Below are 12,905 nucleotides of genomic sequence, written 5' to 3' on the forward strand. Positions count from 1 at the left end.
ATGGAAAACACTTAATAAAGTGAACCCTAATGGGCTTGGACCATTTGGGCTTTTCTACACATAGGAAGGGAGCCCAAAACCCAACAAAAATGTGTGGCAGATACCAGGAAATCTTCTTCGATGAGAACAGATCATTTTGATGGTTACTTATGAAATTTGGAAAAAGAAAATTAGTAAAAGTTGGCAGGCAGATATAGAAATATCTTAACTAATTCAGCAACTCCAGAAGGATCTAGAGTTCAAAGCTCATTATATTTGGAGTCAAAACCAACTTAAAAGAAAAGGAAGAATTGTGGTGGGCAATGTCTGGGAGCTTAAACAATTACTAATGAAGGAGTTTCATGCTAGTTTTCAAGGAGGTCACTTGTGTGTGGAAGCAATCACAAAAAGAATTAGCAACTACTTTTATTGGAAGGGTTTAAAGAAAGATATTAAAGTGCTTGTAGGAGAGTGTGAAATTTGTCAAAGGAACAAATTTGAGAATGGACCTCCAACTGGATTACTTCAACCTCTACTGTTGCCAACAGGATTTTGGGAGGAAATCAGTATGGACTTGATTGATGGGTTGCCCAATTCTCATGGTAAAAGCACTATATTGGTGGTAGTAGATAGAATGAGTAAATATGCACATTTCCTAGTTTTATCTCATCTATATTTTACAGTGGATGTTGCCAAACTATTCCTAGATCAGATATATAGATTACATGGGTTACTAAAGAGTATTGTCAGTTATATAGATCTAGTATTTGTTAGCAAATTCTGGACTGAATTGTTCAGATTACAGGGGGTTCAAATTCTTCACTCCACAACTTACCACCCTCAGACGGATAGGCAAACTGAGGTAGTTAACAGGTGTTTGGAGCAGTATTTAAGGTGTATGACTAGCGAGAGGCCATGAGAGTGGGTCAAATGGCTACTATTAGCTGAATGGTGATACAATATGAGTTGCCGCACCTCAATTAAATCATACCCCTATGAGATCATTTATGGTCAAGGACCACCAATGCATTTACCATATAAGATGGCTAGTTCCAAATCTGAAATGTTGGACAGGAGTTTGCTTGCTAGGGAATTAGTGTTGAAGTCTCTCAAAAAGAATTTAGCACAAACTAGGAACAGAATGAGACAACTAGCTGATAACAAAAAGGCAAGACAGGGAATTCCAAGTTAGAGATATGGTGCATGTTAAATTACATCCCTATAAACAGAGATTAGTTGCACAAAGAGGTTTCCATAAGCTATCTGCAAAATATTTTGGGATCATGATGAGAGATAGAATTGGTATGGTGGCATATTGAATTAAACTGCTGATGGTGCCAAGATACACAATGTGTTTCATTTTTCGCAACTCAAGAGGAAGGTAGGGAATAAAGAGGTTTCTGCTTTATTATTTCCATTCTTACAAACTGTGGATCAATCAAACAGATATCCTGTAAAGATAATGGATAGAAAATTGGCTAAGAAATCCAATGCTGCAGCTGTGAAAATATTGGTGCAATGGTCTAATGCTACACCGGAGGAGGCAACCTGGGAAGATTATGATGAATTGATGGCTAAATTTCTAGAATTTTTCTCTACAAATCCTTAAGGACAAGGATGAAATCAAGGGGAAGGGAATGTTGCAAGTTTAAATTAGAGGAGTCTTCTCCAAAATTCAGAGCAGTTTACATGGTAATAGCCTTAGTGAGGTGTATGCATAATGACATTAAGTAGCCATGTTAATTATTATCAGTTGCAAGAGGAGGGTTGGGTTGTTTAGTCTTTTTACTTGAAGCAATGAGAAGGGGCTGAAGATAGTATAAGACACAGTGTCTCCTTAGCAAAGGCATCATATGTGAACATTCCCAACTTCTTATTTTCACTGTTATGCTTTTGATTTGAGAATATTTCACCGAGAGGCTAGTTTCAGGTAATCTCCAGGATTGTTTCCTTAGGTTCCCATGTTTGTATTTTCTTATGTCTAAGTATATCAAACTATGGTTTGGTTGGAGTGCTTTGCTTACTTGAACTGAATTGCAGGAAATGCTGGGCTAAACTGCAGATTAGCAACAAATTATGGTTTCTCTTGAATTAAATTGTAGGAATTACAAGGGTTTGAACTGAAGATCGGCAACAAAATCCCTACTATCGAAGCAAAATACCCTCCACATCATTAATTCTGAGTTTACTATTTTACTCTTAATATACATATATATATATATATATATGAGGATGCATCATCTGCCCACGTTCACAGATTTGTAATCTGTGAACGTTGATATGGGCCGTTGGATTTCAATCCAATGGCTACACACCGTTCTATGAACAGTAACACTACGCACTATTTATAAGCACAGTAAAAGTGGGATGCACAGTGTTTTAATCTGAACCATCCAATCAATCTCATCACAATAACTGAATCAATCACAGTCGTCCAACCCTATTAAAGTTACTGTACATCATCTACGGACGTTCTACGAACGCCCGCAGATGATGTTTGGCCATATATATATATATATCTTTTTTTTTAATCCTCCTATGTTACTTAGGTGCGTTTGTAGTATTAGGCAAATTCTATTGGCTAGCAAGCTCACCTTAACTACTTGAAGCCCACTCAACTCCCAGACGTGTTTAATGAGGCTCATCAACCCATTCTTTAGGTGAACTCATAATTCTCTGATATCGAGGCAAGCTTGCCTGGTCTTTACATGTGCTTATGCATACATCCCAAAACTAGTATTAGCGCTTGTGAGGAAACCAAGGAAAAGTAGAGAAAGATAAGAGGTAAAATTTTAATTAAAAAATAATTATTATTTTATAAAATTAAATTATCAGAAAGATAGTAGGCTTTTTCGAAAAGTTTAATAATAATTATATGCAATCTAGAAAGAGTTCTATAGATTCTTTCTTATGAAAAAATGTTATATTTTGATTTGTTTTGAATATTAAATTTCACTTTGTATCAAAACAAATATAAAAATTTGGTTTGTTTGCAACAACAGGGTAATTGGGGTATTTTGATGAGAATTTGGCGACGTGATCACATGAATATATGCATGAACACCTACAGTACACATCATTTGCCTTCGTGGACCTTATTATGTCACTTGGGCCTTTCCTAATGCAACATCAACCTTCTTCACAAAAATTTAAGCTTAGTGAAAACTGATTTTTTCTTTTTTTTTTAATCCAACTTTCTTGTATGTCCCCCAAGCCACACCCCCACTCATATATATATATATATATATAAACAAAATTAAGTATTTAACTTTAAAGCTATGATTTTTAATATTAATAAAATTGCAAAATTAATTATTATAGGAAGTATTTGAATAATTAAATATAAGGGAAAGAGTTACGTGAATAATTTCCACACAAACACCCGGTTGCCATTTGGTTAAAAAGTATGTCAAAAAAGGGCACATACACTTGAACAAGTTAATTCAGACAAGAGACACAGATTCATTCAATTAACTTCTCATACTAAAAAACGAAAACAACAAAAATAATATCAACAAAGGAAATGTCGTTTGAAATAAATAAATAAAAAAAAATAATAAAGAAACAGACCCTCTGTTTTCTCATATTTGGTAACTCTGAAGCTCAATGAATGACCAGCAGAGGTTGAAGAAAGTCCTAGTCCAAAATGGACATGGACACTTTCAATTACAAACAGATGATGATAAATCAATCAATCTTCCTAACCTGCAATCTTATAGGTGGGATTAACAAGGTTATCAAGGCCAGAAACAACTTGAATTGATTCTATGACATCTCCCACCTTGAGATCTGCTAAATAATCCTCATTCTCTGTCACATAGCCGAAGACGGCATATCGGCCATCCAATATGTTAGCATTGCTCGGAGTGAGTTCACTTTCCTTCAAAAGCCAAAACACTTGGCTAGAAGCAGAATTGTTCGCAAATTCCTGTTGCAATTTCGCCGCATAAATTTCACATGAGTACTAAAATATCTTATTGTTGTAATTCTTGAGCTGAATTAATTTAATTTTGGTTATGGTTCTTACATCTCTTGCCATTGCCATCGTTCCGAATGCGTTAAATGGAAGCCGTGTTTGAGATTTGTAAAGACCTAGCTCCTGATGGAAATGGAAATGACATGAATCAAAATGTGAACCAGAAATATTGCAATTATGGTTCTGAAACTGTGATAACTTTCAAATTCTAGCTTCGATTATTTTACATTAGACATATAGCAAAACTTACTTCCAATGTTGAACCATATTCAGGTGCCTTTGCTCCAAGGACCATGATTTCCAGTGGAATTGTTCTTATTTTTTCTGTACTGGGATCAATGAAACCATCTGCAGGTCCATCAGGATCTCCGGTTTGAACTACGAAGCCATCAGCTGCACCAAAATCATGTCAAATACTGACCTTTATTTTTTTGCAGTAATGTTAGTTGTGCAGAGATTGGGTTTATAAGAAACTTAAAAAATAAAAATACCTCTTTGGATTTCCATGCCGTCATAGAAGTGTCTTTCCACTAGATCTACAAAATTGCCAGCTGTTACTGGGGCATTGTACCCATCCAAAACTATGCGAAATACACAGTCCTGTACGTTAGGGTTGTCCTTAACCTTAACCTTCATGTCCACTATTGCTCTCCCCTTCAAAATAGGCATATTGCTATATTCTTCAGGAATTTCGTATGGAAAACCATCCACCATATCCTCTTCAACACTGCAGAAATCCAATGTCCCAGGAAGATCTCAGCTGCAGTCAATAAGAATGGTCTATATGAGAATAGTGCCTTTAAAGAAGGCTTTTGTAAGTGTTTTGCATCCTAGTCTGAACTAAAGTTATAAATTTTGACCATGACAATGCATTATTAAATACTCTGCAAGAAAATCTAATGATTTTAATTACACCAAATCTTGTCAATTGGAAAAAAATGTAAAGCTCATGATATTCCCCTAGTCCTCAAATGATTAAATGCTCTGAATCTAATCCCTATGCAAGTAAAGTCAGGTGAAATAAGATTACTGTTATAAATGGTATCACAGGTTTGCTATAAATAACCATTAGATCTAAATCTACTGCTTCACACTATCTAAACTCTTATCTGGCCTGACTGCAATGAGATGATCATTTGACATGCAGGAAAGATCAACAAGAGATTATATATTGGAATATGGTAAGAATAAAAAGGTATAGTGGCCGCTGAAGATACAACGGTGTTCATGGAGATTTGGCAATGGTGAACAAACCAAAGGCTCTCCATACAATAGGGATAATCTTCCTTAGATCCAAACTAGAGAAAATCTAGGACATACTCCCTCCAAAATATTCTTATGTTGTTATTAACAATCAAATGTCTGCTTTAATAGTACTAAGAATGAGCTATTAAGGAGATTGGAAATAACAGCAGCTTGCTAACCTCTGAAAATGCTTTTTCTCCAAAAATTATTTTCTAAAATGTATGGCTTAATTTTTGTTCACAAGGGTTTCCTTTCTATCTTTGATAGAGAATAAAGATACATACCAGAAAAGAACTATTTAGCAATGAGATTTTGTTGATTTATACTTTCTATCTCACAGACCAGAAATTCAGAACACAGTGCTGAAGCCAGAGACAGGGTTACTCCATTTCGTCAACAACTTTAGCAGGACATACAGATGCATATGCCAAATATTACATTACTTCCTGTAAGAGTCACTACACTTTTGTACTTTAACATGGTCTATAGGTGCATAGGAAAGAAGACAACTTTTGAACTTCCCATGATATCACCTTAAAAGCAATTGGTTGATTTTTCATTTGCAGAAAACGAGATTAGTTCAACAAAAGAGCAAATAAATACAGGGTTAATGACATTGTCTAAGACATTAAATTATACACACAAACCGTTGCCATTATGGTAGTGAGTTTTTAACAAACATCAGGCACTTGAATTTGCTTATCTGGTTCCAAAGGAATCATTTTCTCTTTATATCTTTCAAAAAGGGATGCACACATTTATCATGCTATGGCCTTTGAAAAAATCTTAATTGAGATAATCCCTGCGGAAGTAGATTAAACAATATCTTATAACCATACCTAGTGTTTAAGGGGCAAATAATCCTTTATGCTTCTATACTCTGAAGAGCATAAGCTCAATGAAGACATATGGTGGAAGACAGATTCATAAATTCAGAACAAACTTCCTTTAGCTTTATGTAACAATCATTTGCTTAATTTGAACAAATGCTTTAATGACAGTTTTAAGCTTATGCGCTTCCTGAGGCCTTGCTGAAACAAGTTTTCATGATGAAAGAAGTATTGGCCCACTAATAGGAATTCGCAAGAACTTGATGTTCTATGTTAAAGAGTCTAATATTCGATCAATTGGTGCAGATATCAATAACAATACTAAATGTTAGGTGATTCTCCGAATAAAAAAACATAAATTATAGAAACTTGCACTACAAACTTATGATTGATAAATTCTTAAAGGCTACTTAATATGGTTTTGGCATTTGTATGCTCTGAGCATCAAAGCTTGTTTTATTCAAGACCATCTGTTACAGAATATTTTCAGGACTACCTCCTTCATTACCATTTTAGAAAATAGAAGCATAAAGCATATTCCAAGCACATTTCAATGTTTTAAGAAAGCAAGAGCGCCGTGAAGTCCCACAAGAGTCAGAAGGTAATAAACAAACAGCAATATACTTCTTACTCACCTGCCAACATACTGCAAGAGTTCCTTTTGCTTTGGTGCCACTGCATCTCTATTCCTTTCCTCTACAATATTTTGGAGCTCATCCATACCATTTTCAAGTTTATCAAGCAACTCCTTTCCATGTTCTTTCTTTGATTCAGCTATACCAGACAAAATCATAGTTTTACCTTGGGCTAGTGAACGAGATGCCTGCCTCAAGTTCTGCAATTTAAAACAAGTAATTGTGTTATACAGATGGCCCAACCACTGCAATGAAAGTCAAGAAACACACACCGCATCTAACTTCACATAGTTCATAAGGTTGAAGCCGAATTAAATATTGTACAACTTGATGTAACCAGAACATTTTATAATGATGTTCAAAAGTGAAATAAACAAACTTTTAGCTGGTCAATAAGAAAAGAATCAAATAAAAAGAACCCAAAAAAAAAGTAATGGGAAGTGGAGGTTAAGAGAAGGTATTTTGCATTTGCATAAATACCTTGCAATAACTAACAGTTGAATTTATAAACCTTTTAAGTTCAACTTACAAGTATACTCCTTAAAAATTTTTTTTTTTTCCACATTACCCCTAAAATACTGGACTTCAAAGAAGAAAAGATTAAAGTAGAGGTATGCTGAATAACAGTTCATGACTAACAAACCAAATATCTCAATGCCTCTATACATTATAATCTAACATCCACTAAGTGAAAAATGAGAAATTTTCTTTCCAAACCTCTCTCAAAGACCAAAAACTAATAATTTATCTGAAAGTCATTCAAAACCATATTAATTTTAATTTCAACAACGATAAATTGCAACCAAGAGGTTTGCACGAATACACAAAAGCCAATCCAAAAACATCAAAGAGTTCAAGGGGTCGTGAGAATCTACTTACTCTCTCAACCAAATCCAATGACTTGACCCCAGAAACCTTGAGACTATCAGTGATATCCTCAAGAGGCTTCTGAACCTCCCTTATAGCTTTGTTATCAATCGGCAACGCATATCTCAGCAATGCATTGGGATCCTTGATAGGAGGCCCGGATATCAGCACGGACACGTCCGGCAACACAGGACCGCCAAAAGGCGAAGCAATAGCCGATAGATTCAGCTCCACAGCACTCGTAACCAATCCAATCGCCAAAGCAATCGAAAAAGCACACTCCTTCAACCCAAATTTGCTCAATTTCTACAAGAAAAACCTCATAAAATCAATTCTAAGAAACACATTTCCTCTCTTTTACTAATCAGTACCTTGTCTTGAAGATTGAACTGAGGTGGCTTAGTCGAGGAGCAGCAGGTGGGGAGGGTTGCTCGGCGGCTACGGAAGCCGGTGGTGGTCGATGAGAGATATGGTTTAGGAGAGGAAGAGCAGCAGAAGAGCAAGGTCGCCATTGGATCTAGGTTTTCAAGAGGGAATAGGAGGAGAAGAGGGGGAGATAAGGGAGAGAGAGAGAGAGAGAGAGAGAGAGAGGATCGATGAGGACCAGTGAGAATTGGGAAGAGACCAAGTTGATCCTCAACCTCAAGGATTGGATAAGCCAGGCGGGAGAGAGAGAGAGAGAGAGAGAGGAGCTTCAGTTTCTAGCTCCTTTGTAGGGTTACACGTGGCCCTTTTTTATTGGGTTTATTAAAATTAATTTAAAAGATTTTTTTTTCATTAAAATAGCCTAAAAAAAATGAAAAATCATACCGCTAATATATATATATATATATATAAAAATCACATGATAGTTTGGAGATGTCCACTAGAATGTTCGAATTTGCAATTTAGAAATCAAAATCCTTGGCTTTTACTGTATAAAATATATTATTCTGAGCGTATATGACAAGCTGCCATTACTTACGCACATTAAAAATAACAATGAGTCGGATGGGGTGAGAGCGGGTTTTGCTATACTCGCACCCCATATCCGAACCCGACGGGTAATCGGGCACCCACCAAGATTCTCGTCCCGCATTCACCCTATTTAAAAACATTTAAAATGAAATTAAAATGCCGAATAAAAATTAAAAACGTAATAAAAAATCATAGTTTTTTTGTTTGAATGAACACTATAGAATAGAAATTGAAAATAAATATTCAAAGCAACACAAAATAGACAAATTCAACACCATAGAGTTGGAATTTAAAAAACCCTAACAAAATAAATTGAATATATATAATTGGGTATATTTGTTAATTGAATTTCGGGTCGGGTCTCAGGATTCCCATACCCGCACTCGTACCCGCTTTACATTATTCGGGTTTTACCCGAATCCGATCCGAAAACCCGGTCAAACCAGGTTTTCTCTGTCAAACTCTGGTTGGGTTAGGTCAGATCTAGTTTGGGGATTATTGCCATTCCTAGTGTATATTAAGTTACCATAATTGATGTATCTCTCAACTTGTCTCACTTGTCATTTTTATAAATAATAAATAAATAAAATAAACCAACCGAAATAATTCAAAATTTGTTTTCCAAAACCGAACTAATTGGAATTTTTATAAGCGGAACTAACTACATTTTTTTTTTGAAAATATAATGACTAGTTTTTTTAAAAAAAAATTAATTTAATTAATTATTTAGTTAGGTATTTTAATAATTTTTTATTTATATATAATAATTATATTTATAATGTTAAATAAAATTTGATTTTTATTGTTAACTGATTTTTTTAAATTGAATGACGGAAATTGTACATAAATAATATAGAAAATAAAATGAAGTTTTTAAAAAATATTTTTTAAAAAATTTAATAATTAGTTTATCCTATAAGTAATAATTTCTTTCAGGGTTTGTAAGTTTGTAGACTCATACTTACAATAAAAGTTTATTTTTGGACTCCACAGATTTAAAATTATAATATAAAGAAAATTATTTTTTAGTCCCTGAAAGTTTCAAAACTTCCAGGACACTCCTGACTTTTGAATTTGACAAATAGCCTTTATTTTTTATTTTGGTTATTGTTTGGTCCCTGGGTGTGACTCCATTACTTAAGTTTATGTAGAATTCTAACTTTGCATTGCTTTTTGGAGAATAGTGGCACCATGTCATGCCACTTTTTGAGCAAAAGTATGGAAGCGAAGCTTTCAGCCATATTGTCATTGAAATTATATACTTTCTATGCATTTTTTAAACCCAAGCCGCATTTCTTCTTCTTCTTCTTCTTTTATCATCCATTGTGTTGGTTTGTTGTCTCCATATACGCAAGGTAGATTTGTCTCTTCTCTTCTCCCTTGCTTTGGTTTTGTCTTACATTCAGGTACTAACCATTTTCTTAGCTCATGAGACAATCCCTTGTGAGTTTCTCGGCTTATTGTGAAGTTTTTCATGGCCTTGCAATTGTTGACCATGCTTTCTTCATGTAGGTTGTCAATGGATACTTTTTACGTAGTTGCCAGGTATAAGGGGGAGGGTTGAGTCCTCCAATTCACATCACTGACTCCTTGGGAGTCAATAATAGACAAGATTTGCCAGAGATGGGAGCTTGACGTTTCCACTGTCAAAGTAAAGTTTGTTACACCCGATGATAACCGAATGATTTGTCCCATTGACTCTGAGATTGACTTTCAGCGTATGTGCCATATATATCATATGCTAAACAGTGTTGTCATTGACCTTATTGTTGATACAGATGCAAATGTGGCGGTCGTGCCCTCGTGTTCTTCACTCCCGTCATAAATATCATTTGTTTGATTTATGTGTAGTCTTTTTTTATTTCTGTATGTCCCTTGAATGCATTAACTAACTGGTCATTGCATTACAGAAGTCCTTGTTTAAAATAGATATTTACCATTTAGGATATAAAGTTATCATTTACCATTTATGGTTTTTGGTTATTTTCTAGTGTTATCATTTAGTAATACAAGTTTTTATTTAACATTACTAATTTCCATTTAACATTATTAGTTTCCTCTTAAGTTTATCCCTTTTTGCAAACAATTAGCAATTTCCGCTTAGTTTATGAAGATACCATATAACATTATTGTTTTATGTTCATAAATTATTGTTCTAATCATGCTTATGGTGTACACTACGACAACAATGATTCATTTTCAGAGAGAATTAACAGGGGCATGTTTCCACCACATCAACAAACCACGGGGGTCATATCCATCCGTCCTTTGTCGGAACAACCTGAAATTGTTTCAATGAAAGTTGGTGATCGGTTTCGTGATAGTGAACTGTTCAAGGATGCACTTAGGAATTATGCTATCAAACGGAATTTTGACTTTACATTCATTAAGAATGACAAGTAGAGGGTGACTGTGCCATGCACTGGGGAGAGTTGTTAGTGGAGTGTCCATGCGTCCACGAAAAGCAACAACAAGACGTTTAGGATCAAGACGATGCATCCCACACACACACACATGCAATGGTAGCATTGGCATTGCCACACATCCTAAGGCGTCAAAAAAGTGGGTGAGTGCATGTGTCATATTGAAGCTGAAGGACTATCCCCTATATAGGCCTGTTGATATTCAGCGTGGCATGTTGCGAGATCACAATGTGAATTTATCCTATAAGCAGGCTTGGTTAGGAAAAGAGCTCACTAGGGGTGTTCTCCATGGGATTAAGGTGGCGAGCTATGACTTATTACTGTGGTACGCAAGTAAGGTGTTAGAGACAAACCTTGGTAGCATTGCCATCGTGGAGAATGACGGTGAGCGGTTTAAACATTTTTGCCTTCCACGCAAAGTGTTGCTGGTTTCAAAATAGGATGTAGGCCATTATTGTTCCTGGATGGAACTCACTTACTGGGTAAATATGGGGGTACTTTGTTGGGTGCAACGGGCAAAGACGAGAACGATGGTTTCTTCCATGTGGCATTCGCAGTGGTAGATAATGAAATAGATGCCAACTGGATGTGGTTTTTGTCAAAGCTTGGTGATAAACTATATGATGGTGACGAATATGTGAAAATTATTACATTTGCATCCGATAGGTCTAAGGGGCTTATAACCGCAGTCGCAAAGGTATTCCCTTCATCCCCGCATGCATATTGTTTACGCCACTTGGAAGCCAAGTTCATGAAAGGAAATATCATACTTGGGAAGAATTCGGCGGTGTTGTTTCTAACCTGCTTACCACATCAGCGGATGCACATCGTTGGTTGCTTCAAAAATCCGATCTAGTTCACTGGGTGAACTACATGTTCAGATCTTAGTGATGGGGAGAGATGTATTCAAATGTTGCTGAGTTGTTCAATGCCTGGATAAAAGAGGCACTCCATCTTCCTGTGACAAACATGGTAGACTCGATAAGGCTCGATAAGGTATGCTATAATAAGTTGCCCATAATGCTATCTTTTACAATCAAAGACATCGTAGCATTTATAATTACATGATTCCTCTCAATTAACCTATTTTGTACTTATTCTAATACATTTTCGATTAAAAAAGAGAGTTTCTATTTATTATAAACCTTTGTTGTTTAATAAAAGACATTAATTCTTAGTATAATTTGTTTCTGTTTAACTTCTAGTGTTTTTACTTAAACGTACATGTTCTGCTTTAATACATCTTATATTGTCTTGTGAGCAAAAATTCAAGCTGATGGCCATGTTGTGCAATTGACGTGAACAATCTCAAAGGTAGGAGACATATCTATGTAAATGCACAGTAATATCAAAGGAATAGTTAAAGAGTCTCGCAACTTAGTCGTCAGGCATTTCGACGGTGACCATTTCTAGGTCATTGAATAGAACAACTACTGTGTCAGTTTGCTTTCTCTGGTATGCTCTTGTCATAGGTGGTAAGTTTATAGCATATCATACAAGCATGCATGTGCGGCAATAATTTAGACAGACACAAATATTCATCGATATGTTGATGACTACTTCACAGTAGGAGCTTACCAACATACATATGCGGAAGCTATTTTTCGGTACCAAATAATGACAAACCGAATGACAAGGGACGCGAATTACTTATGCGGTCGCTGATCACGAAGAAGCCTGTGGGTTGGCCAAAGCGGAAGGGGATAGAGTCACAAGCAAGAATTACGTTGCAGCCATTGTCAAATAATTTTAATATGCTATCTTTTTTTAATATGAGCTATTTATGTGGAAACAAATAATTTCAAGTCTAAACTACTATTTTTAAATAAAAACTACTAATTTTAAGTGGAAACATGCATTTTTAAGTAGAAACTACAAGTTTTAAATGCAAACTTCTAATTTGAAGTGGAAACAAACAATTTTAAGTAGAAACTGCTAGTTTTAAATGAAAACTTCCAATTTGAAGTGGAAGCAAATAGTTTTAAGTAGTACA

The 12,905-nt window shown here is 35.3% G+C and overlaps 1 protein-coding gene across 1 annotated transcript; it reads right to left on the reverse strand.

Annotated features, from left to right (window-relative positions):
* Positions 1–3,490: 3,490 nt before the first annotated feature.
* LOC120251726 (peptidyl-prolyl cis-trans isomerase, chloroplastic) lies at positions 3,491–8,193 on the reverse strand. Its single transcript, XM_039260362.1, has 7 exons — positions 7,904–8,193; positions 7,545–7,838; positions 6,666–6,865; positions 4,447–4,682; positions 4,206–4,348; positions 4,007–4,078; positions 3,491–3,907 (listed from the first exon to the last, which is right to left on the reverse strand). Exons 1-7 carry the CDS (start codon positions 8,042–8,044, stop codon positions 3,680–3,682), a joined length of 1,314 nt encoding a protein of 437 aa, XP_039116296.1. The 5' UTR covers positions 8,045–8,193; the 3' UTR covers positions 3,491–3,679.
* Positions 8,194–12,905: the final 4,712 nt, after the last annotated feature.

The sequence above is a fragment of the Dioscorea cayenensis genome, chromosome 20 (genome assembly GCF_009730915.1).
Source record: "Dioscorea cayenensis subsp. rotundata cultivar TDr96_F1 chromosome 20, TDr96_F1_v2_PseudoChromosome.rev07_lg8_w22 25.fasta, whole genome shotgun sequence".
Taxonomy (NCBI): domain Eukaryota; kingdom Viridiplantae; phylum Streptophyta; class Magnoliopsida; order Dioscoreales; family Dioscoreaceae; genus Dioscorea; species Dioscorea cayenensis.